At 37.7% G+C, this 27068-nt stretch overlaps 1 protein-coding gene across 1 annotated transcript; it reads left to right on the top strand.

The window, feature by feature from the left end:
• Positions 1-2135: 2135 nt before the first annotated feature.
• On the top strand, positions 2136-27068 carry LOC307134946 (solute carrier family 22 member 6-B; the record flags this gene model as incomplete). Its single annotated transcript, XM_079831038.1, has 10 exons — positions 2136-2483; positions 3478-3581; positions 6970-7124; positions 12252-12420; positions 15559-15685; positions 19327-19421; positions 20074-20285; positions 21090-21198; positions 25153-25365; positions 26679-27068. 10 exons carry the CDS (start codon positions 2136-2138, stop codon positions 26749-26751), a joined length of 1605 nt encoding a protein of 534 aa, XP_079687164.1. The 3' UTR covers positions 26752-27068.

Here is a 27068-nt window from a genome sequence, read left to right as displayed (position 1 = left end):
TGCATTCTGTTAATTTTGTGAATTGGTAAGTTTTGTCAGGGCGCAAAGAAATATAGAGATGAGTATCAACAGCGTAACAGTGAAAGCTAATGCCATGCTTCCTAATGATATTTTAAGCTCAACAACAAATCCACCAACCAAATGCACCTCATTTTACTTTTAAAAAGTCATGATGTCATGTCACCTTTGGCTTGGCTTGGCTTGCTCAGTTGGGGACACTGAATTTTCAACTAAATATCCAAGTAAATCTAATTAGTAAACAAAATTAACCATATAAACTAAATTACTGATCTAATTACTGATCTAATGCCCACATTGTCACTGTATGATAATTGAAATGAGCTGATAACATCACCGTTTTCTCCTGAGCGGCTGTACGGCCGAATAAAATTATGTTGTATTATTTTCCTGTTTAACACTGTGAAGCTGCTTTGAAACAATCTGCATTGTAAAAAGCGCTATATGAATAAAGTTGACTGACTTATGATGACAGAATGTTCATCCCTTTAATTAGAAATGACACACATGAAAACACATTTCTCAAATTATATTTTTTTCTTTAACATCTCATCTTATACTGTATTTCATCTAATGCTTGCTTTTCATTTATACTTGTCACCTTGCTAACCAAATACACAGACAAAAAATCTTTGTAAGGGCCAAAATTGTTGTGTCTCAACCAGGGGACTGATATTATGTGTGTTAAAGTAAATTAACTGATAATTGTGTTCCAATTTAAATTGTCACAGTTTTTAAATTGAATAAAATTTATACATTTTCCTATTTTAGGATTTAAAGTCGTGGTCTGGGACAATCCATGATAAATTACATTTGAAATATAGGAAAAATAAATTACGGCATGGAAAAAAGTTGAATGACAACGTATCTTCATATAACAACATGAATGGGTTGAAATCAGCCCCTGGCAATTAAAAGTTCCCATAATTTAAGAAACACCCTTTCATTGAGTGTGGATGGGTGTGTGGCTAATCCCACATCCACGCCTCTCTGAAGAATGCTGAAAAACAGCAGCCACATTACTCCCCCTTAATTCATTTCATTTCCCCCTCTATGATCCTTGCTAGCCCTTTATCCTTTGCATTTTTCTCAACATTATCTGTCCATTTGACCTCTTCCATCCTCTAACTCCTGACTCCAGCCAAAAAGAAGTAATGAAAAATAGGCAAAAACTCAGACAGCGAGGTAGTTAGATAATTACAAAAGAGCTTGGTCCTGAACTGGCCCCTATATGCTAATTATTCAGTGAGTGTAGTATAATTTGCCTTTCTTCAGAATAATCTTCCATAAATGTATTTACATATCTACATAAAGGGCACATTTAGCATTGAAATACCTCGCTAAAGGAAAAGTTTTTTTGCTCAAAGTTGGTTGCTCTTTCACAGCTCAGGAGACTAAATTCTTGTGTGTAAAGTAATTAAATGAAATCACTGATGTTGATTGACAGAGATGACGAACTGAAAATTCTTATTTACTAACACTTACTCCCTTCTCTCACACAGACATAAAGTCTGTGAATGAAACAAAAAAAGGAGCAAAAAACAAGTGCAGAGGGGAGTTTGAAAAGGAGACGAATGAAATAACGGATTTGAGTTTGTAAGGCAGATAGAGAGAGAGAGAGGGTGAAAGTAATCCTCCCCTTTTGGAATATATAATCTCCACCCCTTCACTCAATAGTCCAACCCTCTCATGCTCACTGGCTCATTTCAGATATCTGGGTCACTCCCTGCCCTCCCCTCCTTATATTTCCCTCAAACAACCCAAACAGCCAGAACTCCGCTGCAGCACTCTCCACCTCTCTTTCTACCACCCTCATTCCAACTCTCTCTCTCTCTCTCTCTCTCCCTCTCTCTCTCTCTCTCTCTCCCTCTCTCTCTCTCTCTCTCTCTCTCTCTGTTACAGGTGTGAGGAGAACTACATCGGTCATTCACAGGCACCTGTCCACCCTGGCCAAAACCAGACCTCCATCACATTGCATTAATAGTATCATAATACTGACCTGACATCATCTAGAGCATTACGCCCGTATACACTTACACACAAGACTCGTGGGCCCAGTCAGCTTAACCTGAATAGATACAGTGAGTTTTCATGAAGTGACTTTCAGGACAGACGGAATGAATTTTGACGAGGTCCTGAACCGGATTGGAGGGTTTGGACGCTTCCAGAAGACGCTTTATGTGTGGATCTGTCTGCCACAGATCTTCTTGGCCTTCCACATGTTGGTGTCTGTCTTCACTGGGGCTGTGCCCCCTCACCTGTGCAGAACGGGCAACAGTGGTGGCCCTGGGCTGGGCCTCAACTTCAGCATTGCTCCCGGGGAGTCCTGCATGTCCTATCAGAATGGCCCTCTGTCTCAGCTTAATCATAGTTTACCAATTACTGAGCACCCGTCCACCTCAAACAGCTGCGCAGAAGGTTGGGAGTTCAGTAAGGAAGTCTATCTCAGTACTATCGTCACAGAGGTGAGTATTAATCTCAAAAGATTTTGCTTGTATAACTGGATGTGGTAGTTTTGTGATGTAACAAGCACAACACTTCTCTCATGGAACTTAGTTTCTCTCTCTCTCTGGTGCTATCAGAGCCAGTCATGTATTGTGGTTTAGATGGTTTAGGTGCAGAATACATTGAGAGTTTCTGGCCTCCTATAGTGAAGGCATCTAAGTCTGGTTCAATAAAGAAGTGTAGCTCACAGGACTGCAAGATCGACAAATGGAACTGCGTTCCTTTTGCGACATGTGACCAGCGAGATGGGTTGAAAACAGCAGGACCCTTTTGGCAGATCCTGCTTTGATTTACTCACACTGGAACTTGTCCCAACCTCACAGCAGGAGCTGACTATCTGATACTGCTCTCTGCTGTCCAGCTGCTGGGCTGAGGTGGAGGAAATGCCTTTCTGTAGTCCAGGTCTATATAGCGAGAAGAGAAAGTATCTAAATCAAAGTAATTGTAAGATTGATTGAAAGACGCTCTGTTCTGTGGTGAAGGGAGATGAGAGTTAATTCTGAAATGTGATTCTGAAATGTTTATGTACACTCTGGAAAAAATATGCAGCTTGTCACTGGGGCCGTACCCTCAAATGGACAACTTTGTACCTTACTTACCCCTAAAATGTTCATAGTAATCCTCAAGGATACATTATTACTCTAAATGTACTAATATGCACATTTTAGCAGTATATCATGTTGTAACAGTTTCCAGTTAAAGCAATTTATATTGTAATAAGCGTAATAAGCTGTCATTAGTTAGTCGAGATGGATGATTGATGGGTTACTGTACCAACTGGTCGACAGGTTTTTGAGCTTGTATAATAGACCATCTTGGCCAAGCTGGTTAGGACTGATAGATGACCTTAGACCATCAACAACCAGCCACCATGTTCCACAAACCACCTTGTATGACCTGGTTATGAAGTATAACTGATTCATTTTCTTTTTTCCTTGTCACCTTATATTACAGTGGGATCTTGTGTGTGAAAATTCCACTTTGAACAACATTGGTTCTTCTATCTATATGTTTGGACTGCTGGTTGGAGCTGTGCTGTTTGGTGCCCTTGCTGATAAGTAAGTAGAAGAACCTCAAGGTAAATTTAAATGTGTACAAAATATTTGCGTGCCTGAACAAGAGCTCAAATACCAGGAAGTTTTGGATATTTTACATAAACAGATCTCTGGAAAACTCTATACAGATAGAAACATTCAGCTCAAAACAGCAAATCAGCAAGCTGACAAATGTTACTCTGTTTTTGTGAAATGGAGTTCATGCTCTGTCACACTTTTTAGATGTCTAGGAGGGCTTCTGCACTGTATGTGGACTTCTATTTAAGTGGTCTTGGTTTCATTTACTGATATTTATAGGGAGAAGTGGTGATTAGAGGTATTGGAAATGCAGTGGCTTTAGAGAGCGGCTTTAATAAGCAGCACATGTTCACATTTCAGAGTTGGAAAGACAATAGCAGCACTGTGGTGTAAAAACATTAACTGCTGAATGAACTGAAGGGAGAATGGATGGAATTCTTTAAAATACTGGAAAGACTACAGACATGTTTACATGATACTGTGAACCATCTACTGTATGACAGTGGTTGCTTCAAGACGCAGATTTTACATTGGACTCAAAATAGTACCAAAATAGGTTATTGCTCAAAATTAAACTTTGATGGTTTCATACTCTTGGCAGCCAAAAATTCACCACACAAACAATATTGCGGTCAGCAAAAATCATGCCTTTCCTCAATGCAAGTGAACATATAATGAATGTAGTCTGGGTCATATGATTTTAAGCCAAAATGTTATACACACTCATTACAAAAAGGATCAAATCCAATGCATAGTGTGTTTTCAATGATGGACTGGATGTGTTAATGTGCAGCTGAAAAATATTTAATCTGTGTGCTCTACAGTCTGTTGCAATATTTGTCTAAAGGAAAAGGGTCAAGTGTGCAGTAATAGTTGTCTTTCTTTGAACAATTTATATTATTTTGTGTTATTAGAGCCACATTTCATAAATTTCAAATGCAAAGCTGTGCAAATGCAGGCAAGAAAGTTGAAAGTTAAAGTTTAGTGAAGATAACATTAAAATACGAATAATTTTTGAAACAAAAAATTAAAACATTTACATTACTATTTACATATAATACTGTGAATAGTTTTAATGAATACGAATTGGTGCATGTGCAAATTAAAAACATCCTCTACATCTGCATGTTGTAGCGAGAAACCTCTCAAATATTAGGTTTGAGATTGGTTACCTCACTGTATCATGTCCTTTCAAATCAAAGATATGTTTTTAAATGTTATACATTTCCTGGCATTTTATTAAAACCAACTTATATTGCATCCTGGGGGTATTATTTTGATCAGTCCAAGCATTACCTGGTAATCACTCATGACATTTGTGTTAGTAGCACCATTGACAGCTCCTACAGGAATGCTTGAAATATTATACGCAACCATTTCGAACAGACCAGTCCAGTCCAACGTGAAAAAGAAGCTCAATTTAGCATACTTTTAAAAAGGGTACTTATTATGGAAATAATAAAATAATACATAAGTGTGAACTAAATATAATGTTTTCGATCTTTAATTGCACTTTATTTACAATTAAATCAAAATGTATTATGGTTTTATTTATATTAAATGCACTTAGTTGGATTTAAGGGTGCTTTTTGAACCACGTAAGTAGGACTTCATAATTACTTTTATTGTCTTTGAAATATGGTAGACCAAATACTTTAATGCCATTTTAACTGAACCTTGTATGCCACGTGTTTAAATATACTTGTAATTCGCAATTTAGTAGCCTTAACCTTATACCTTAACCCTCCAGTGCTCTTCTGTCAGTTTTGAAAGTTTTTAAATCACAGCTTCATAGGAATGATATGAAACTTGGTGACTTTTCTAGCATTAGGTATGTAAACACAAAAAAATTGGGGTCATGATTCGAGCATGCTAATTGGTAGTAAAAAAAAATAGTAAAAAAAAAAAAAAGTAGCGTTAATTGTCTTAGGAAATGAATGGGAAATCGGCAAAAACACAAAAATTCACTGAATATTTGTGTGTACAGTCTACAACTTGGCCACAATGCTGAAAAAAAGTACACATCAGTAAAGGGGTGACACTCTTAAACATCAAGAGTGTGATATTGACACATCCACTCACACACACACACACGCACACACGTACACTTAAACACACACACACACACACACACACACACACACACACACACACACACACACACACACACACACACACACACACACACACACACACACCTATGAACCACTGAACCTATGAACCACATTTGGAATTTTTTAAAATCACAGCTTCTTTAGAATGGCATCGTAAAAAAAGTACTCCCACTTGTGCTCTTTGGTCAAAAATGACCACCATAGGAAATTAATGGGAAATCTGCAAAAACATAAAAATTCACAGAATTTTGTTGCCACAATGCTGAAAGAAAGTCATCAAGAGTGTGACATTAACACATCCACTCACACACAGACACTCACACACTGTATACATAATAATAATAATAATTATTATTATTATTATTATTATCATAATGCATAAACTAACACTTTAAATCACTATTTCTAACAAAACAAAATTATCTAAAACTTTATAATAAAAAGTCTTTGAGATTTTTAAAATATATATTCAAATCCATCTAAAAAAATCCTTAAATGTGTTCAAAAGAGACCTAGTGAATTCACAAGCCTCTCCATTGAGACCTCTAGTGGTTACACACATGGTTGCATGTTTTCTTAAATAATTCCAAAACAGGGCGCTAATCTTCCTTCAAAAAAAAAATATTTGGAAGGCCTAGACTTTATTTTAACCTGAAATACTATTTAAAAAGAATAAAATAATAAAAAAGAATATAACATTTGTTTTAGTTTTTTTTTCAATGGCAAAAATAGACCATAATTATTGCATAAATATTAATAAGTACCATCAAATCATCTCAAAATACAAAAGAAAATAGAAAAAATATTATTGAAGAAAAATAAATTGCATTGGTTTTACTGGGGTGGAGGAAGTTTGATTTTTAGGTGTCTGGTCACTTATGACCGGGAAGACAACCAATGCAACCCCTAAACGAAGAGCACCAGAGGGTTAATTGTATTATCAAATAACACATTACAGTTTATTTAAAGCCTGACAAAATATTATCAAAACATAACAATTTAGTCATTATGTAATGAAAGTGTACTCTAAGTACATTTAAGTGGCCATTTATTACCTTAATATTATATTCTCTTCATTAGGCTTTACATTTTTATATCTGAAGTTCACTACGAGTGTACTGTACAATCAATACATTTAAGCACACTTCTTTTTCACAAAGGTAGACACATCAGAAACTATTTTCTAGGAAATGAATTACTATCTGAGCTTAATCACACAGTGTATCAATGAAATTAACTACGGTTCTGTGCTGTTTCAGGTATGGCCGAAGAATTATCATATTATATGGTTTAGCAGTACAGGCCATCTTTGGAGTGGGGGTCGCTTTCGCCCCAAATTTCTACATTTATGTCCTACTGCGCTTCGTGGTGGGTATGACTGTGTCTGCAGTAATCATGAATGCATTTGTGTTGGGTAAGTAAGAAATCCACTAATGACTCCCAACATCTTAACTTGAAGTACATTGACTGTCAAAAAGTAACTGACATTTTAGTAGCAAAGGGATTTTCTTGGTAATAACAATAACAAAATGTGTGTGTTTCTTGAATTTTGAATTTTGAATTTTGAACTAGTCTAGTCTAGAGAAAATCTAGTAGCAGCAATCCTAAGTAATGATGAGCTAATTAACAAAATACTGATAACCGTATTCAATATGTTCTACTGATAAAAAAATGTATTCACTATTTCATCACGGAAGACTGAATGCAGTGAACCTCACAGGCCAGTGAAGTTCCGGATTATCAGGCAAACATTAATACAGGAAGAAATATGCCTTCCACCTCACATGGGACCACTCACAGCAGCCCCTATCTACAAGTGCAGAATGTGCGCTCATACCATGCACTTGTATATCAGCTTACTTGGAGTGCTATTTCAGCCAACATCTCCCTATAGATTCTTTAAAACCTCAGAGCATGATGCATAATGTTTTCAGCAACATTTTGATGAACATGACTACTCATAAGCACTAAGAGTGTTGCAATAATATAAATTTGATCCTCAATATAATGGGAATTAAACTCCAAACTGTCTGTATTGTTTGGAGTATGACCAGCTGTTGAAAAAAAAAGTTTTCTTGTTCAACAAATTATTGGAAAATGTCATGGAATGCCATTTTTAAAGACATGGAATTCAGAAGGCTATTGCTCAGAAAACAAGGATATAGCTAGCTATACATTATTCATTAAGTACTGGCAAATTTGCACTTTCATTCCATATATATTCAAGTTTCTTTCTATATATTCATAGTTTCATTCCATATATTCACACACTCTTTTCATATATATTCAAGTTTCATTCTATATATTCAGAGTTCCCTTTCAAAAGGGAACTCCCGCTGCGTCCCCTAGGAGTTGCTATGGGTAATGTCTCTGGCTATGACTATGATGTCATCACTAGTGCGACCATTAGTATAAAAGCCTGTGAAATACGTCATCCTCTTACTTGTCTTCAGAATACCTGTTTGTTTGAGCGTGTATCTAAACAAGGGGAAAATTAAGCCAGGGGGAGAAGGAAAGATCTGAGGGAAGTGATCAAGAAAAAATGCGGTCAGTGTTTCACGGTTCCAGGAGTGAAAAAACAGGCCTCAGTCCACAGAGCTCCACCTCTGGTGGTGCTGAGTTGTCAGGCTTCTGAGCCTCCTTGGCCACTGCCTTAGGAAGCACCACAGGCCTACTCTTGCAATAGAGTTAATTTAGCCTCCGCTCTTTGAGTTTCACCTGCATATGGTGCGAGTTGGTTAGGCTCTTTCTAGCCTCCCCGGGAAGCTGTTTTTTGGGCTCTGTGAGCCCCCTAAGCTATTGCTTAGGTCTGGAGTGTTGTTAGGCTTATTTTTCTCATATGAGAATTTGTCTGTTAGACTAGACCCCTGCTTTAGCAAACAGTGTTGTCAAGTCGTTAGGCTCTCTTTGAGCCTCCAGGGACAAACTACAAGCTGAGTTGCAAGGCTCTCCTGTAGCCTACCTGACTGCTAGGCCGTCTCTTCTTCTTTAAAATTAGGGTTCATTTAGACTTAAAATAATTATACTTAATTATAAATATTTAGACTTAAAGACCACCAAATAATCAGTGGCATGCTCCCTTTGAGCATCCTTGAAGCTGCTTTGGGTATAGAACATAGTTAGGTGCATCTATACAAATGCATCTATTTACAGCGTGTTTTTGCAGCGGTGAGTAATGTAGCCAATCACAGTTTTTATTCAGTGCTGAGTTAATACTGGGTCGCGAAACCTCTCATTATCAAACAAAGTCAAGACATGATGTAAGTAAGAGGTTTATTGTTGACATTTTTATTTTATTCATTTTAAGAATAATCTTTATACAAAGGTTGGATTAAAAAAAAGCTTGAAGCATAAAAATTGATTGGTGAATGAAAAAAAAAATCCCATTGTTTTTGTCTATTCATGTCTTTTAATTTTCTCAATAAATAATTCTGGTGTCCTCTACAGAGCAGAGGATATAACATATACCATAGGATTGTTTTTTTTTGTGTTTTTTTCAGATATACATTTGTTTTTTATGCTCCAAACAATGTAATGACCTTAAATAAATCGCATTAAATAACACATTAAAGCAATGCAAAGGCAGATTAATAGATTAGTAGATAAACATTTGTAGCAAAATATTTGTGAAATTCCAATTATTGGTAAAAGTGATGACTTGTAAACGAATAATCATAAATTTCTCACTGTACACTGCTATGGTGGAGCCGTTGCTTAGCCTGCACTTTACTAGAGCACCCTCAGTAATTTCAGAAGCACCCTCAGTGATTTGATTCTGGAACCAGGCCTGTGTAGGCTCTTCTTCTTGAGCCTCCTCTGGTGCATCTAGGTTGGGCTGAGGCCCAGATATATTTTAGTGTCAGGTCACTAGGCCCTCTATAGGCCTCCCTGACATGCTTTGGATGTAGCTAGTCCTCCTTAAGGCTTCTGTCCTCCAAGCTTGGCCTGATTCTAAGTTGTTAGGATCTTTACAAGCCTCCTTGGTCACTGTTTAACCAGAGCATTGTTAGGTCATTCTGTTAGAGGCCTCCGCTCTTCTGAGCTCCTCTCATTATTGTGTCAGACTGCTAGCACTGTTTTGTAGCCTCCTTGACAGATGTACGATGTACTGTTCTTTCATCCTATGAGCTCAGTCATAGGTTAAGCTTTAGGCTCTCTGTGAGCCTTCTTAGCTACTGCAAGTGTTGCTAGGCCTCCTCTCGCTAGAGAGAGTTATCCTATGAGGCCTCTGCTTCCCCAAGCTCCACTGGGACAGCTTTACGAGTTGTAGGCTCTTTGTGAGCCTCCTTGCAAGGCGTCCTGAGCGTGTCCTAGAGCTCGGCTAAGCAGTACCAAATTTATTAGGCTCTATGGGTGTCTCCCTACTACTGTCTTACTACTGACCTTAAGTGTGGAGTGTGGCTAGACCTCCTCTCATTGTGAGAGTTGTTGTATTGAGGCCTCAAGCTTTCTCAGTATTGCCTGTGGGTTAGAGTGTGTCTAGGCCTCTCTTATGAGGCCTCCACTCTTCAGGGCTGCCTTATCACTAGTTCTGAGTGTCAGGCTCTCTCTGAGTCTCCTTGGACGCTGGCCCGAATATGAATGTAGTTAGGCTTCCTCTCTTTAGTGTCATCTGGTTGAGGCATCCGTTCTTTTGAAGCTTCGGTCCATAATCATTGCTGGTGCACCTTAAGGATGAGGACACCTTTTGAAAGGGAACGTCTTGGGTTACACATGTAACCATGGTTCCCTGAGAATATGGAAAGAGACACTGCGTCCCCTTGCCATGCTTGCAGCATTCCTGCACACATCTCCTTCAGACAAGAATTGGATGATGTATTTCACAGGTGCCCTTTTATACTCACGGTCGCCCGGGTGATAACGTCATAGGCTGCAGCCTGCCAATGTCAAGATCATCATCATGTTTAGACATCTTTACACACAATTCAATTGTGTTAATTTAGAATAAATCAGTTTATTTGGGTTGACATAATTTAGTTGGTTTATGCTGGTCCAGTTTTTAAAAACTTTTTTTCTAAGGCTTAATTTTCAAACAATGGTAACCACAACATTCAATAACAGAAACTAACTGTCCAACAAAACTGACCATTAACATACCAACATATTTCCCATGACATAAAATAACACTTAATAAAAACACATAAAATAACACTTAATCCCTAAAATTACTTTCCTAATGCAGTCCCTTGCAAAGCATGCGGGGAACTACAGATCCACTGCCCAAGGCTGCATTTCTCAAAAGCATTGTGTGCTAAGTTGATTGTAGAGACCATTTGTGGCAGTGTTTCTACAATCTATAGGCTTACAATACTTTGGGAAACACAGCCCAGTTTGTTATGTCAACAAAAAATATTCATGTAGTTTTAGCACAAATAAATTAAGTAAAATATAGTATGTGGATTGAACACAATTAAGTTGTGACAAAATATTAAATTGTGTTACTTTTCATGTTAACTCATTAACTCATTGTAATTAGATAAATAATAATAATAATTTTTTTTTTTTTTTAATAACAATTACATTTAATTATTTTTAACATTTTATTTCAATTTAATTAAAATTTATAATTTTTTTTTGAGTGTGTTTGTTTTATAATGTCAATTATGATTTTCACTTTGATGCAACATAATGTGTATAATAACCATAGACTGCAAAAAATATATATATGCACGTAGTGTCCATGACGTCACCCATAGGATTCTGAAGAGCAGTTTTGAAGCGTAAAGTAGGGACGAGCTGGCCGTTGCCATCTTGGATCATAGATCATAGAAAATGGCCAAAAAGGCGCATGGGTGGAGCTGAGGTGACGTGATTGCTAACAGACAGCAGATAAATGGCTATCCACCTGTCACTCAAAGTGGCCACACCCTTAATTACGTAGAACTTTAAGGCATTATATAATGTAAATGAATTAGTTATAAAAAAAAAAATCACCCCCCTCACAGTTGTCATGAAGGGCAAAATTAGCCGTATAGACCAAAACCATAATTTGTACCAGGCTGTAAACATGTTTTTTTTTTCTTCTGTGAAGTTGGGCATTTTAACATGGGGCTCAATGAGATTCTGCTCCCTTCTGGAGCCTGTTTCTAGAGGCCAGTCGATTAATTGCAGTTTAAGTCACTTCCGTATTGGCTTCAAGAGAAACTGCAGGAGGTTGCCGCTTGATAATAACCTCAAATCACGATTTCTCATTGAAGCAAAATTCGACGATCAGCTAGGAGCAGGCAAACACAAACCTTTTCTCCTTCTTTGTCCTTCAGAGCAGATATCCTGTAGCTGACACAAGCCACGGCTATGCTGCCCTCTATAGGTCTGGTTCAGTAGTAGTGCCTCCAAGACCAGACACAATCAGAATCTGAAATAATGTTTAGTCTGAGACCAGTCTCAGTCATTGTCTAATGATCTGAAAACTGTTGGGCACTGATTGTTTGTTGAATATAGATTTTAAAAAAAGCTGTGTGAAAGCTGAACTACCACTTGATTGTTTCTGAGACTTTCTGGTTTGCTGTGAGTGTCTGCATTTTGTCTTTTAATTTTGCAGGTACTGAGTGGACGGGCCCCAAAAACCGCATGCTGGCAGGGGTCATCACAGATTATTTCTTTGGTTTTGGCTACATCCTCCTTGCAGGGGTGGCCTACCTCATCAGAGACTGGCGTAAACTGCAGTTGGCCATATCTGCCCCCGGCTTCCTCTTCCTGTTCTACATCTGGTGAGTTGCAGAGAAGCTGAAAACTCTTCTACAGGAAACACAAATAATAATAATAATAATAATAATAATAATGTGTTTTATTTAATGGCGCCTTTCACAACACCCAAGGTCACCTCACAAGCAAAATGCAGATCAATACACAACACAACACGAACACTCTGCATATACAGATAAAGTGCAGTCAAGACTCAATAAAACATGTTATAAATAAGCCTGTATAAAAAGATAGGTTTTAAGACGTGTTTTAAAAGTCAATAAACAATCGCTATTGCGAACATCAAAGGAAAGGGAGTTCCATAGGCGGGGGGCAGCATAACTAAAAGACCTGGACCCATGGTAGTCAGTCGAATCCGAGGTACCACAAGCGAAATTGAAGATGAAGATCTCAGAGTACGTGAAGGAGTGTAAACATGAAGAAGTTGAGTAAGGTACTGGGGTGCAAGATTATGAAGTGCCTTGTAAGTAAGAAGCAGGATCTTGAATTCAACTCAATACTTTACTGGAAGCCAGTGCAATTGCTGAAGAACTGGAGAAATGTGCTCAGTAGAAAGTAATCTAGAAAGAACACGTGCTGCAGAGTTTTGAACCAACTGAAGCTTATGTAGCAGTTTAGCGGGGACACCTGTGAGAAAATCATTGCAATAGTCTATACGTGAAGTGACTAATGCATGAATAAGAACTGCGGTATTGTTGGTTGAGAGGGAGGGACTCTCCGGTTAATGTTACGCAAATGAAGTATGCAGTCCGCGTGATATTATTATTAATGTGAGTTTCAAATGATAGTGTGCTATCCATGATAACACCCAAACTTTTAACCTGTGAGGAAGGAGATATTGCATATTGTCAATGTACAAAGAAAAATTATTAGATTTCGATAAAACGGATCTAGTGTCAACAAGTAAGGTCTCAGTTTTGTTGCCATTTAGCTTCAAGAAGTTCACTGATAGCCAGTCTTTAATTTCAGCTAAACAGCTGGACAAAGACGGTGGAGGAAAAGAACCAGTCGGTTTGGCAGACAAGTTGGGTGTCATCCACATAACACTGAAAATGAATACCATGTTTTCTCAAAAAAACCAATGGGAAGCATATAAATAATGAAAAGAAGTGGGCCCAAAACAGAACCCTGGGGAACACCAGTGGTGACTGCAGATGTTCTTGATTTAAAACTTTTTAATTTAGTAATTAGTGCTGAGTGCGTCCAGAAAGATACAACCTAAACCAAGAAAGAGCAGTGCCAGCAATCCCAATTGAAGCTAACCTGTCAAGAAGAATCTTATGTGAAACAGTGTCAAATGCAGCGCTCAAGTCAAGAAGGACAAGTATGGTTAAAAGCCCAGAGTCAGCTGCCAGCAGCAGATCATTGGTTATTCTGACAAGAGCATTCTCAGTGCTATGGTGAGGACGAAAACCCGATTGAAATTGTTCATACAAATTATTATTAGAAAGATATTCTTGAATTTGTATTGAAATACACTTTTCCACTACCTTAGAGATAAAAGCTAAATTCGAAATTGGGCGAAAATAATGTCAAATGAAACGGTTCGAGTTTTCACAGGTGCAAAATCATCTAAAATCATGTTCAGTCCATCATTGTAATATGAAACTAGATCATCAACAGTAGAGAAATCAGATTTACTGGATAAGATGGCAAGTTCATCAGCAAGAGTAGGCACATCAATGTTCTTAATATTCCTAAATGTGATCGGACGACACAGGTTTACCTTAAAAACTGCCCGTTGGGCATAAAAAGACACCAGCAGGTGATCTGATATGGACAGGTCAGAAACAGTACAATTATAAGGTGTTATACCTGAACGATGTTATAACTCCGCCGAGACCCGCAATGTATGTATTTCCGTCGTGGTATGTACACAATATCCAAGGGAAGATGTAGAGCTGACGGTATAGATTAAAAGGACGCACACGGAGCTGAATGAGTTCCGTCGCCGAAACACTCAGTCAATCTCATGTCAATCTTGAGTGCCTATAGAGTACTGCATCCTTCATATCTCCGAAAAGTCTTTAGTTTTATTATATTTATAAAAGAAAGATACGCTGTACCGAGTCTTTCCGGAAAAAAACGAGTGGCTGGAGGCGTATCGTGTGGGCGGAATTAAAGAATCACGAGCGCACGCAGCAATTGCGTTGAGAAAGCTGAGAAAAGCTGAGAAAGCTGTGACATAAATGTGGAAAAAACTTTATCCTAAATAAACCATGGAGATCAATCGGATTTAGCCATACATATGATCCAGAATCAGATCTAGAGGCTGAAATTGAACAGGAGAAGCAGCAACGACGACTACAGCAGGCCGTCTATGTGATACGTACTGTAAAACGTATAACTTATAATGGTGCCTGCTTATAGCGGCTTGTCATGCGCGAGTTTTGCAACATCTGTGTGTGTTTACTTATGGTTTATGAGGACATAATTTGATTTATGGACTGTATGCGATTTAGTGTTAGCAGTAGCAAGCGGAACGGTTTTGCAAGTCAGACTAGTGCGTGTTTACATAGAAAAACAACTCTGGGAACTCTGAGTTCGGGCCAAAATTCAGAGCCCGGACCCCTCCCCCGGACAGCATGCCAAATACACATAATCTTTACTTTATTTAATTTGATGTAAGTGTGAACTTGTGAATTGAAATTTAGTGGGAATAGTTAATGAGATTAACTGCACCCATGTTCCAAAGTGTTAAGTCACATTGCATTTATGGTTCAGGCGTTAGGCTCAAAAAGGTTTGGTTTTACATAAAGTTTGGTTTCAGATTTTAAATTACTTATTTCCAGGGGTCTTGCAGAAGCCAAGCAACAGCAATTAAAATGAATGGAATGCTTAAAGATTTGAATGCTTTAGGTATTCCAGACCTCCTTAGTGTGAAATTGAGGGGAACTGACTTCACACGTCCACTAGAAATCTCCTTGAAACTATTTGGTTAAAAGGAATTGTAAAAGCCTAGTTAGTTCTGAGAAAATATCTTTTATCATTCCTTTTGCAGATGCCATAACTGAAATTTTGTATGTAATATAATGACATGTGACGTGTCCAAAATTGTCCAAGTACTTTTGAGGCCACTGGAGCATATGTTCATGCATGTGTTCCTATTATTCATGTTTTGTTTTTTTGTTTTTTATTCTCAGGGTGCTTCCTAAATCTGCCCGTTGGTTAATGGCCAATAAGAAGCATGAAGAGGCATTGGATCTGATTCGTAAGGTGGCACTTATTAATGGCCAGCCTCTGGTGGACAACGACATTGAACTCTTTCAGGTCTGGCATACTCTTAGTCTCACTAATATAGTCTCACTTAGTCTCACTCATAGTCAGATTTTTAACTATACTGGCATGACTATTTGACTATTACTGACATGTAACGTGAACAAACCAAAGTTTGTATCAAAACTTGTTTTCAAACAAAAGAATTATAGCGTCTGTTCACTTCACTCCTCCTGGGCTTCAGGCATTGCCATTATGTGCCTATTGGCACAGACAGTTTGCACAATACAACGGGGTTAGTTTTAGCTGGGAAATATAGCTGAAAAAAAAATCTTAAAGGAATAATAATTTGTCATCTTTTATTCACTTATGTCACTTCTAATCCCATGGAACAGAAAAGTAATTGTTCTGATCGTTCTTGCCATGAAATATAATAAATGAGAACCTTGAGCTTCAAAAAACAACACAAAAACCTATATGCCCAGGGTTTTCAAACTCTTCTAAGAGCTTCCCCAGCGTTGCTCAATTTAAATCTCCCTTATTTAACAAAGCTGAATAAATTAATGTGTCAGAGTTATGCTTGTTTTCCGTTTATGGTCATGTGGTCGGGGGCTATATATATTTTGTTCACACAGTGCGCGTTCCGGAACTAATCCTGAAAATGTTACTAGGTCCCCATCCCGTGTTTGCGTTCACATAGAAGACACTCTAGCAATTGATTGAAAGGGGATTAAGTAGCAACAGATATTTTCTTCCATTCTGTGACAGACATACTCAGTGGCGGTTCTAGGGGGAGGCCAGGGGGAATCATATCGCACCAAACCTAAATTTGGAATCATATCGCACCAAACAATTTTCTGTTTATGAATGATTCGTCACTCAGTCTGCATTCGCTCAAATAGTTGTAAAACGCAGGCTATAATGGTTGCTACGCACTTGATTATAGATAAAATAAGCTCTCTTTATACACATTGTGTGTAACTTCACCCATATGCAGCAGTGATACTGTAGATTAATTTTACTGACTTGACGACTTTGAACTCCACTCAGTCACTGACGCTTTTCATATGATAGGAACATATCTAAAAATAATGCTATTATCAACACTTACTCGTAACTTGTTCATCTCAACAGCTGTAATGGTACTTTGCATGTGTTACAAAGTTGGTAATAAGGATGAAGACGGACTCGGTGTGACTGGGACTCGTGTTTATTCAGAACGCTCAGATACAAACACAATAAACTCGCGCTGACTGACAGCGCTCTCATAACTCAATAGTTACTATAAATAACTTTGTTAGCAATCGCTCCGTCTCCGTGATGTCCGGTTCGCGAACGAATCATTCTTTTGAATCGGTTCTTTTGAGTGAACCGAACCAGTTCACCAAATCGGACTGAATCGTGAACGGTTCGCGTCTCCAGTCAGCACTGATCCATATTTTACTAAAGTTACTAACTTTCTGACATGAGTGACAGTCCCTCCAACTAGAAATAGACTAATAACCTGAAGTATATGCTGTAACTACAACAGTTCACTGAACTGAGACTGACAGAACTGATGTGAAGTGAACTCCGGTCCATCCGTCTCTCTGGCAGCAGCTCGTGCCTGTTAGACCTCGTTAAACCACGCCCCCTCCACTCATTTCAAATGCAAAGATGTCAGCCAATCACAACAGTGGGCGTTTTTACTGAAGTCTCACAGCAGACACGCCTCTTGAAACAGGGCAGTCAGCCACAGGGCAAACATCAGTATTGAAAAAAATCCTTTTATTTCTAAATTATGACATTTTATGATGTAAAAATCATACTAACAATATAAGTACACCTCAGGAAACATTATAAAATAATAGAAAAATGCCATGCCATGGGACCTTTAAAGGGTTAGTTCCCCCAAAAAGAAAAGAAAAACACCTAAAGTAACTCACTCTCATGTTGTTCCAAAAACCTGTATTAGTTAGAATGTTGTTAACCAAACCATTTCAGTGCTTCAAGATATGCTGCAAAAATGCCCCTGTTTGAGTTTTAGTCTCAGAGCGTTTTTACACTGGGCACGTTTGTTGTGGTCCGCGTCAGAGCGCGTTCTACACCGCGAATACACCACAGGCTCCCTCTCGCTCGTATCCAAGGTAAATCATCAACACTATCATCCCTTACATGTGTTTTATTGAACTAAATACATCGTCATCTGATAAAATGCATGCGCAGGTTACTTTTCTTGCGCACCCGAGTCCTTGTTACTTTCACATTCACATGAATCGCGGCACAGCTCAAGCGCAATTTGCGCAACAGAACTCAGACCATCTCCTTCAGGCAGTCTTGAATTCAGTTCCCCTGAGCTCAGCTCACCCGGGTCCGCATGACAACTTTCACATTACCAATTATTCAAACTAATCTGCCAGTGTGAAAATGCCCTCACATTTACATAATGATATAGACTACAGTATAAGCAATAGGCTGTTACATGAGTAACGAGTGCAATATCACAGGAGTTCTGTTTTCTACCCAGAATAGCATGAGTGCAAATGCGATCTTATGCAACAGTTTAATAAAATAAATAAGTTAATTTTGTGTTCAACATAAGAAAGTCATATTTGGAACGACATGGGGGTGAGTAAATGGCGATAGAATTTTCATTTGTAGGTGAACTACCTATTTAACTACTGGTTAAGATAAATGTTAAAAAGCACAAGTGGCCCCTGCCCGGCCCCACTAGTTACCGTGGTCTAGAACCGCCACTGGAAATACTTCAGAATGAAACAGATTATTGTGAGTTTGCAGTCGATTGTAAGAAAGGGTGCAGGGTTTAAGCTGAGCGATTGAAGAAGTCCGGAAGTTAGGGCAGAGATGACAAATGCCTAACCCACCACCAACCTTAAACGTTGACACCACTTTGTTAATTTTTGAAGTGAACTTTTGCCTGTATGGCGATTGGATTTACTGTTTTCGACTGCCACTGTGAATTTGAGAATGCAAATATTGAATGTCACGTCTGGTGTGCAATACCTGTGAGTTGTTGTAGCCATGACAAGGTGTGCCACTTCTCGTCCAGTGTGCAACCAGCTGCCAGCTGTTTACTGGGCTTAAGGAGTTCATTGGTCGGAAAGATTCCAAATTAATAACAACAAATTTGGTCTGTTTCTCACTCAAATCATATGGCTTCAGAAAGAGGAAAAAATATAGTGTACTAAACATATATTCATATTGCATTTATGTCCATTTGTGTTTTGTGAAAGTTCCAGCCAGCATTCATTGTAATTGAATGGAAGAGTCATGAGTACAGGGGTGGGGTGGCATACAGATTTGGAACAACATGAGGCTGAGTAAATAATGAAAACATTTTCATTTTTTTGATGAACTTACCTATTAAAGTGCTACCTGTTCATTGGTTTAAATGCTGTTCTGGTTTAAATGGTTGACTCTCTTAATCACCAGCTAGTTCTCTAGCTTACCAACCACCCAAACCATTTTGGACCAGTTTATAGTCATCTTGGACCAACTAATTATTTATTATAAAACACTGTTACCACAAGACATAACATTTTTCAGTAGTGCTATGAAGTTGCATTTTATCTGAGATGTGAAAGAGTTACAGTTCACTTTAGAATGTACAAAATAGTCACAGTCTCCAACTTGAACTATGGAGGTATGTAGTTTAAAAATACCTTAAGTTAAAATTGGTTTGTTTTGTTTTGCAGAGCCCTAAAAACTCTGACCTGAGGAAGTACACTGTCATTGATCTGGTCCGAACGCCCAAAATGAGGAAACAGTCCCTCATTCTCTTCTACTTGTGGTAAAAGTGCACAGTTAACTGTAAACAACCAATTTAAATTGGGTTGAGAATTAATTATTTATCCGTTGGACTTGAAGTTTAGGTCTAAAACTCTCAATGTTCAAAAATGAAAGAAAAGGCTAATATGCAGTTATTGAGAAAATGAGTGATACAAGAGTAAAGGCCCATTCACACCAAGGACGATAATGAGTGTTGGGGAAAGTTACTTTGAAAAGTAATGCATTACAGTGTTGAATTACTCCCGTAATTGTGTTACTTAGTTACTATTTAATAAAAGTCATGCACAATTAACTCTAAATCAACAAATAACAATAGAGCAAACCTCATATCAAAACACTACAGCGTACTGTTCACAAAAGCTGTTGAAGAAACTGCTGGGCATTTGGGGGTGTGTGGTTTTGGTAATACTCTAATTCAGTCATTTATTCTAGCATTTCCTGCTGAGGCTCTTGTTTCCCTAAGTTTTGCATGTTTCTATTTTATGTTTCATAATAATAATAATAATTAAAAAAACTTCTGCTATAGTTCTGAAGTTGGGTCATTCCCTTATTCATTTTTAGAACTTATTTTAGGGTGCTTCATAACAGGAATTATCCAGTTTTCTGCTTCACAAAATAGAATTATTTGATTATGCTGATTTTGTTTGTTACAGGTTTGTGAATGTCCTGGTGTACTATGGGCTGTCACTCAATATTTCAAACTTTGGTATGAATATCTACCTGACACAGATGATCTTTGGCTTGGTGGAGATGCCAGCACGTACCATTACTCTCTTCACCCTAAACCGCTCGCGCAGGATATCCCAGTTAGCATTCTTGGCAGTAGGTGGCCTGGCCTGCCTTCTAACCATATTCATTCCAGATGGTAGGTGAAAAACCAAACATTTACTTAACTAGAACTCTAAAATCACTTGGACTCTTAATGTCCCCTTTTTCACTGGTTGTTATAATTGATCAAATTTTGTGCCAGTTATATTTTTTTTTGCATCAGTCTATACCAGACTAAGTTGTAGTACTTCTAAAACCTGCAGGAAATTATAGGCCAACGCAGAGCCTATTTTCCAGCCCAGAACCACCTTTTCTGTATTAGAAACAGTTACAGATTGAGCACAAATTCTGGCACACTGTTGGTAGAAAATGAAAGAGGAGCATGTTTATTGTTTCTCAATGCATTTTAAGATATTGTATCTAGAAAATCACAACATTTCAAATTTAAGAAGGCCCTTTTCCTACAGTATGTGGTTTCTTGCAGACGTTCTGGAAAAATAAAGAAACCCCAAAGATGTTGGCATGTAATGCAGTGTGCATGAGTTACCATTGGTTTTACTTGATACATAGTAATAATTCCCTCCAATAAACAGACCACGGGCTCCATTTGATGTAATGATGTCATAGCTCCTCAGTAATCATGCCAATGTTTACTACTGTTGATGGGGCAGAAGTCTGGAGAATTCTGGGCAACATTTAAAAACCTGGACTTACGCAAACTGTTTATATAACTCACTAATATGGAAAAAAAAAGTGATACCATGATTGAAATAAGGACTCAGAATGAAGATTAGTGTGGGTAATCTTCCCCTCCAGGCAATCAGGTTTTGTGAAACAAAACAAGAGACCATTTCTTTTTTTCATAACAAAACTCATCCATCCATAATTTCTGTCCTCATAGATCTGTCCATTGTTCGCACTGTACTTGCCATGGTGGGCAAGTTTGGCATCACTGCATCATTGTCCATTGTGTACATTTACTCAGCAGAGGTCTTTCCAACAGTCATCAGGTAAGCAAGGGCAAGTGTTTCATAAAGTGCGATAACGTTATACTCAAATATGAAAAATATGAAAGACTTGGACACTAATAGAATTCAGTCATTAATGGAGATTGAAGTGAGTTACCACTAAAGTTACAGCCTAATGGTGCGTTCACACCGGACGTGAATGGCGCGTTTCACGTGAGTGATTTACATGTTAAGTCAATGCAGAGACGCGAATAGGCATTCGGCGGCGCGAATTGAGCGTTTTGAACGCGTGATTCGTGTGAATTGCGCGAATTTGAAAAATCTGAACTTTGGCGGATATTCCAAAATCACTCAAGTTGAAAAATCTGAACTTTGGCGGATATTCGCGCCACGTTAACCAATCAGGAGCTTGCTCTAGTACTGACAACAATGAGGAGAAAATCTGTATATTAATATCTGGTTAAGACAATATGATTATCACTGTGATAATATTAAATGTCATATAAGCTATACATGAAATAAATCAAAACAATTCAGTCAAACATTCAAAGTCAGTGCTAGTCGGCTACAACTGTAACGCACATTTATAGCCTAAAAATAAAAAAGTAATAACTTCACTTTGCCCCAAGCCTAAACCATTTGCCAGGGAACAAATTATAGATCCATGAGACCAAAGATCGCCTGTTACATATACACAAGACGAATTATAGCTCGAGACACCAGAGACATCAGAGCCAGCGGCAGACGGCAGAAGGACTAGCCGAGGAAAGGCTACTTTCGCTGGGGTAAACAAGCGCGGTGCGCCGCTGATCCACTGGAGCTCACAACTCCAGAAAACACCAGATAAAATGTTCAAATAGGCACTCTTTTTATAAATAAACCACAGATTTGAGCTTTAAACAACTACATTATCGCCTGAAAAAGTCTTAAAACTACGTTGTCACACATTAACAGCAGATTTTTACAAAAAAAGACGTGTAAACACAGCCCATATCAGCCATTTTTCAACGAGACGTGCCGGCTGGCAGAAGCCCCTCCCATGACGAAAATTCACTTCTGTTGTGCAATGAATGTCACACGCGAATGAAGCGAATTTCATGCACGAATGAAGCGAGTAAACTCAAAATGTTCAAGCGTCCAACTTCGCACGAATAGTGAAATTTATTTGCGTCATTCGCGTCCGGTGTACACGCCACATAAGATTGTTAGTTCGTCTCCAAGTTTGGCAAAGTTAGGTCTGTTTTGATGGCATTACAAGAGTTTTGGGAGTTTTCGCCTGATTAGGCTGAGAGGTAAATAAAGCCACAAAATATTTACCCGGAACTTCATTTAGACCCTGGTTCCTGCGGTCGAAACTCACCGAGTACCACCCCAAAGTTCCTAGTTCCTGGGGAAAGTTCTTGCGGTGGAAACGCGGCTTAAGATCAGAAAACCCTCTTGGTTTAAGCCGTTTACACTTTATATAAGCAGCAACTTATAATAAAACTAACAGTGCTACTAAAAATATAAGCACAGGAGATTTGACTCATACAATTTATTGCACATTATTGCAATTTATTCCAATAGTGGTTAGTGTTTTTATGTTTCTATGCTTACAATAATGAAAAAAGTTTATAACTATGATTTGAGGTTCGGTGCAGATTAATTATTATTTTGATGTAAATGTGACAGTCCTCATCATCTTTGTAAGTACATGTCAGCTTATTCTACTAACCTGAACCCTAACCTAACAGTCTACTAATACTGTAATGAGAGTTATTTGACATTGTAACAATGACTCAGTCAGATTGGGATCCATTTGCAGTTTATTAAAAGAACTCAAACTCACAGTACAAACAGGTGTGGGTCGGTAAGCCAGGGCGAACAGCAATATCAAAGGCAGGGCAGAAAACGTGGTCATAACAGGCAAAGGTCGGGGCAGGCAGCAAACAGTCGATGAATAAAGTCCAGGCAAACACAGATCAAAGGGCAGGTAGCACAGGGCACACAAACAATAGTCCAAGGCTGAGTCAAAACACAGGCAGATCAATAACAGGGGATAAACGCTCAGAAATGCAGCCGGGGCAAACAAGACTTCGCAATGTGTGTGAAACCAGGGTAGATATAGGTTGAGTAACCAGGATCAGGTGTGCAGTAATCAGTCCCAGAGTGAGGGTGAATGTCAGTACTCTGGTGAGTGTGACCTTTGGTGGCCGACGGTGGAATTTTCACTGGCGTTTGTGACAGACATGTAGTTGCAAAGTTGGGACCCAGAAATATAATTTTTTTCCTCTGTAGCGGACTTTAAAAATGACTGACATTAATTTAGTGATCAAATTTAACACTCATGGATATATGAAAATATTTTGTAATTATTATTTAAATCTGAATAATTTTTTTATTGTTTGTCATGAATCAACATCTCAGGAAAATGTTATGGGGTTTCATATCAAAATGTGACTTTCTGTTATGATACAAGGCATTGATTTTCCATGTCCACTAACATCAGGATTATTAGGCATTTCGGGCAACTGAAGTAAATAGGGAAAGAAATTATATTTCAAAATTCATATGAAATATTAGATATTATTATGAAAATCTTGCCAATTACTACTCCCATTATTACACTTTTTATTACATGGTGCCCCAAGAACACATTAATATACAAATATATGCATATATGCAAATAATATGCATGTATAGATACATTGTATTTAATGGAAAAACCCGCTTATGGCCATTTTACACACATCTTACATAAAGCAAAATTATATATCAAATCATTCTGTTATATCTTTCATAACATAGTTGAGAATCATCTTTATACAAAGTTTGGTATGAAAAAATCCTGAAACCTAAAAATGTATTGTTTTTGCCTATTTTGCCTTTGCCCTTTATGTCTATTCATGTCTTTTTTTATTGAGTCCTGGTGTCCTTTACAGGGGACTTAGCATAACTTATTAATAAAATATTATTTTGCAATAATGTTATTTTTCCATTTTTTTCTTATGCTCTAAACAATGTAATGACACGAAAAAAGACTAAATTCACAAAATTTCATTAAAAACATTTCTGGTTCTCAGGACGTTATAGTTATTAGAATGTCTAGTGGGCTATCAAAATTGTAACTCAATTTTACAATTTATGGCCAAATATCAAAATAAATACTAAATGTTATAACCTACACTGTTTTTTTTTATACAGACACGCTGTCCATATGAAAGCACTACACAAGCCTGCTGTTGCAGTTACTTGACTGCTGTGTGAAATAAGTCTTAAGGCACATCTGTGATGCTTTTACTAGGCTTTGAATAGAGTCTCTATAAATTTGACCATATCATTGAAAGGTTCTTATATAAAGTACACTAAGTGCATTGAAAGTCCCCGTGGATCAATGTGAAGCTTACTGCTTTGCTCAAAATCACAGTAGTGATAGTGACTCTCATTTCATTAGTTGCCTTTGTAGTTATTATTCTTCAATTATTAATCCATCTGCTTTGACAACATTGTATGAGAACTGAACAGAGCTGGACGATTACATCACTGTTTTCTTCAGAGCTGCTGATAAACTAAGTCTGCATTTACATGACAACAATGTACTATATCCGGAAACCTTTTTTTCCCTCTGTACAGATGACGACGTAATCAAAATGATCCCAATCCACACGGATCCTCGAAAACATCTAAAGATCCTGTATTATGCATGCCAGACAAGTAGCTGGCATTGTCATTTTGTAAAGAAAGACTACGCGTCTGTGATCATACACATTCAAACGCGGTAACCGTTTTCACGGATTCACATTTTTTAAGTTTATATGGAGATGATAACGGTATCGTTTTCAAAAACTTGCACTTTGAAATCTATTTCAAAAATCTATTTCATCTATTTTGCGTTCTCAGGCCACCAAAACGCTGTTGTCGTGTAAATGAATACTTTAATTTATAAATTAATAAATTAATACTTTCCAAAGTTCAGTTGAGATGTGATATATGGAAACACATCTTTCTTTTTCTCAGGCAAAACGGCATAGGTATGGCTTCGATGTGTGCACGGGCAGGTGGAGTGATTGCACCCATCATCTACCTCTTGAGAAACATCAGCCATCACGCCCCCATGGTGGTATTCGGCCTGTGCCCACTCATAGGGGCCGCCCTCACTATGTTTCTGCCTGAGACGGCCAATAATCCCCTACCAGACACTGTAGAGGATGTGGAGAGGACCAGGCTCAGGTGAGACATCACAGAGTCAAGAGCTCTATGCCAAATATATCCGTGTTTTCAATCATTAGATTGTAGTTCTATGCAATCCACTTATATTTTAACATCTTCAGTGGCGTAGTAAGTAAAGTGTATGGCTAAACGATCTTGGTTTTGATGCGATCGACCCAGGTTTGAATCCGCTTTTTGCAGAGCTCACTCTTATCTCTTTTCTCATCACAAATCACATCGGAAAGGCATTTACTTTCAATAAAAAATAAGAAAATGTTCTAAATGTGGAAATAAAGTACCTAACGAAATGTTTAATAATAATAATAAAAGCATTTATTGGGTAGGGTTAGGGGTAGGTGTAGGGAGGGCTTTTATTGTCCCATTAAGGCGGCATCCAATAATTTAGATAAATATAATAATTTACACTCTATGTTATTATTGCACCCTGTTAATGTCCAACAATACTGAGGTGCAAATAGCATGTATCTGTCAAAATAAAGTATAAATTACATGTAATTACTATTTACACATATTGCAAAGAACTGCTACTTTTATATTGTGTAAGTAGAATATATTACTATTTTCACTTAGTAAATAGCATCTACAGCTATAAATATTATTATAAATAAATATTATTAAATAAGCAAATATATAAGGACATATCAGAAAACGATGCCAAGTCCAGGGGTCTAGACACAATAGGACACATGTTCAATTTTGTTGTGACACCACATTAATTAATTTTCAACAAAATGCATTTCCAAACTAGTCTTTTGTGCCATTTGAAGTATCGATATACAATTTAAGTGCATTAAGTAAAACATTGCATTGATAATTAGCATTTCCCTCAGCTATATTGATAAAATGTAGTTACTGTTGATAATGTTGACTAATCATCAGCCCTAATCCATTCTGCAGATTCTCCTCCCAAATCCACACAGAAGTGCTGAAATCATCAGCAGAATCTGGGCCTTGGTTTTAATTTGTCCTCAGAGATTTCATAAGTGTGAATTCTTGCAGTTTACAATGTTATTAAGTTTTAAACACCTTTTTGGAGACCCTTTTGTTGATTAGTTTCTTTTTGTTTTGAGTTGTTTATTTTGTTGACACTTACAGTAGGGACTCTAAAATGGACTTCAGCAGCAACTTCATCAGCACCCCAACCCCCCTCATTAAAAAAAAAAAGGAAGGCTGAATAGAACATAAACCACAAGTCAAAACAACAAAGATTTCAGCACCTCAAGAAAACCACAATATTTTATGAAGAACATACATCACAGTTAAACCTGATACACATGAATTGTGGTTGATCTTTGCCCTCATTTGCCTTACAGCGCTACGGCTGAGAAGTCACAACATGCTCTGTATGAAGAGTGTCCCAAACAGAACCTCGACATCATTCTCTGAACAGCGGGCCAAAATTAAACTCTCTTCAAACAATCATTACGGAAGGAAGGACTTTTCTTTCCAAGACCGCTTGAACGTAGTCAGGCAAGTGGATGCCGCCAAATGCAATACTTATATGAAGACAAGGGAAATACATTACTGAGCTTGGATTTTTGAAGCAGTTTTATACAATCATATACATTAATATAAGGGCATTTAGTATGTTTTTTTATTTTTATTAAATGTATATATCTGATGTCCAAGGTCTAATTTTGCATTTTAATACTCTCACTCTGTTTGCTGGGTTTGTGACAATAAATTTTACCTAACTTTTTTGG

The sequence above is a fragment of the Gobio gobio genome, assembly GCF_949357685.1.
Source record: "Gobio gobio genome assembly, chromosome: 12".
NCBI lineage: Eukaryota > Metazoa > Chordata > Actinopteri > Cypriniformes > Gobionidae > Gobio > Gobio gobio.
This window is presented reverse-complemented; position numbering and strand designations above follow the sequence as displayed.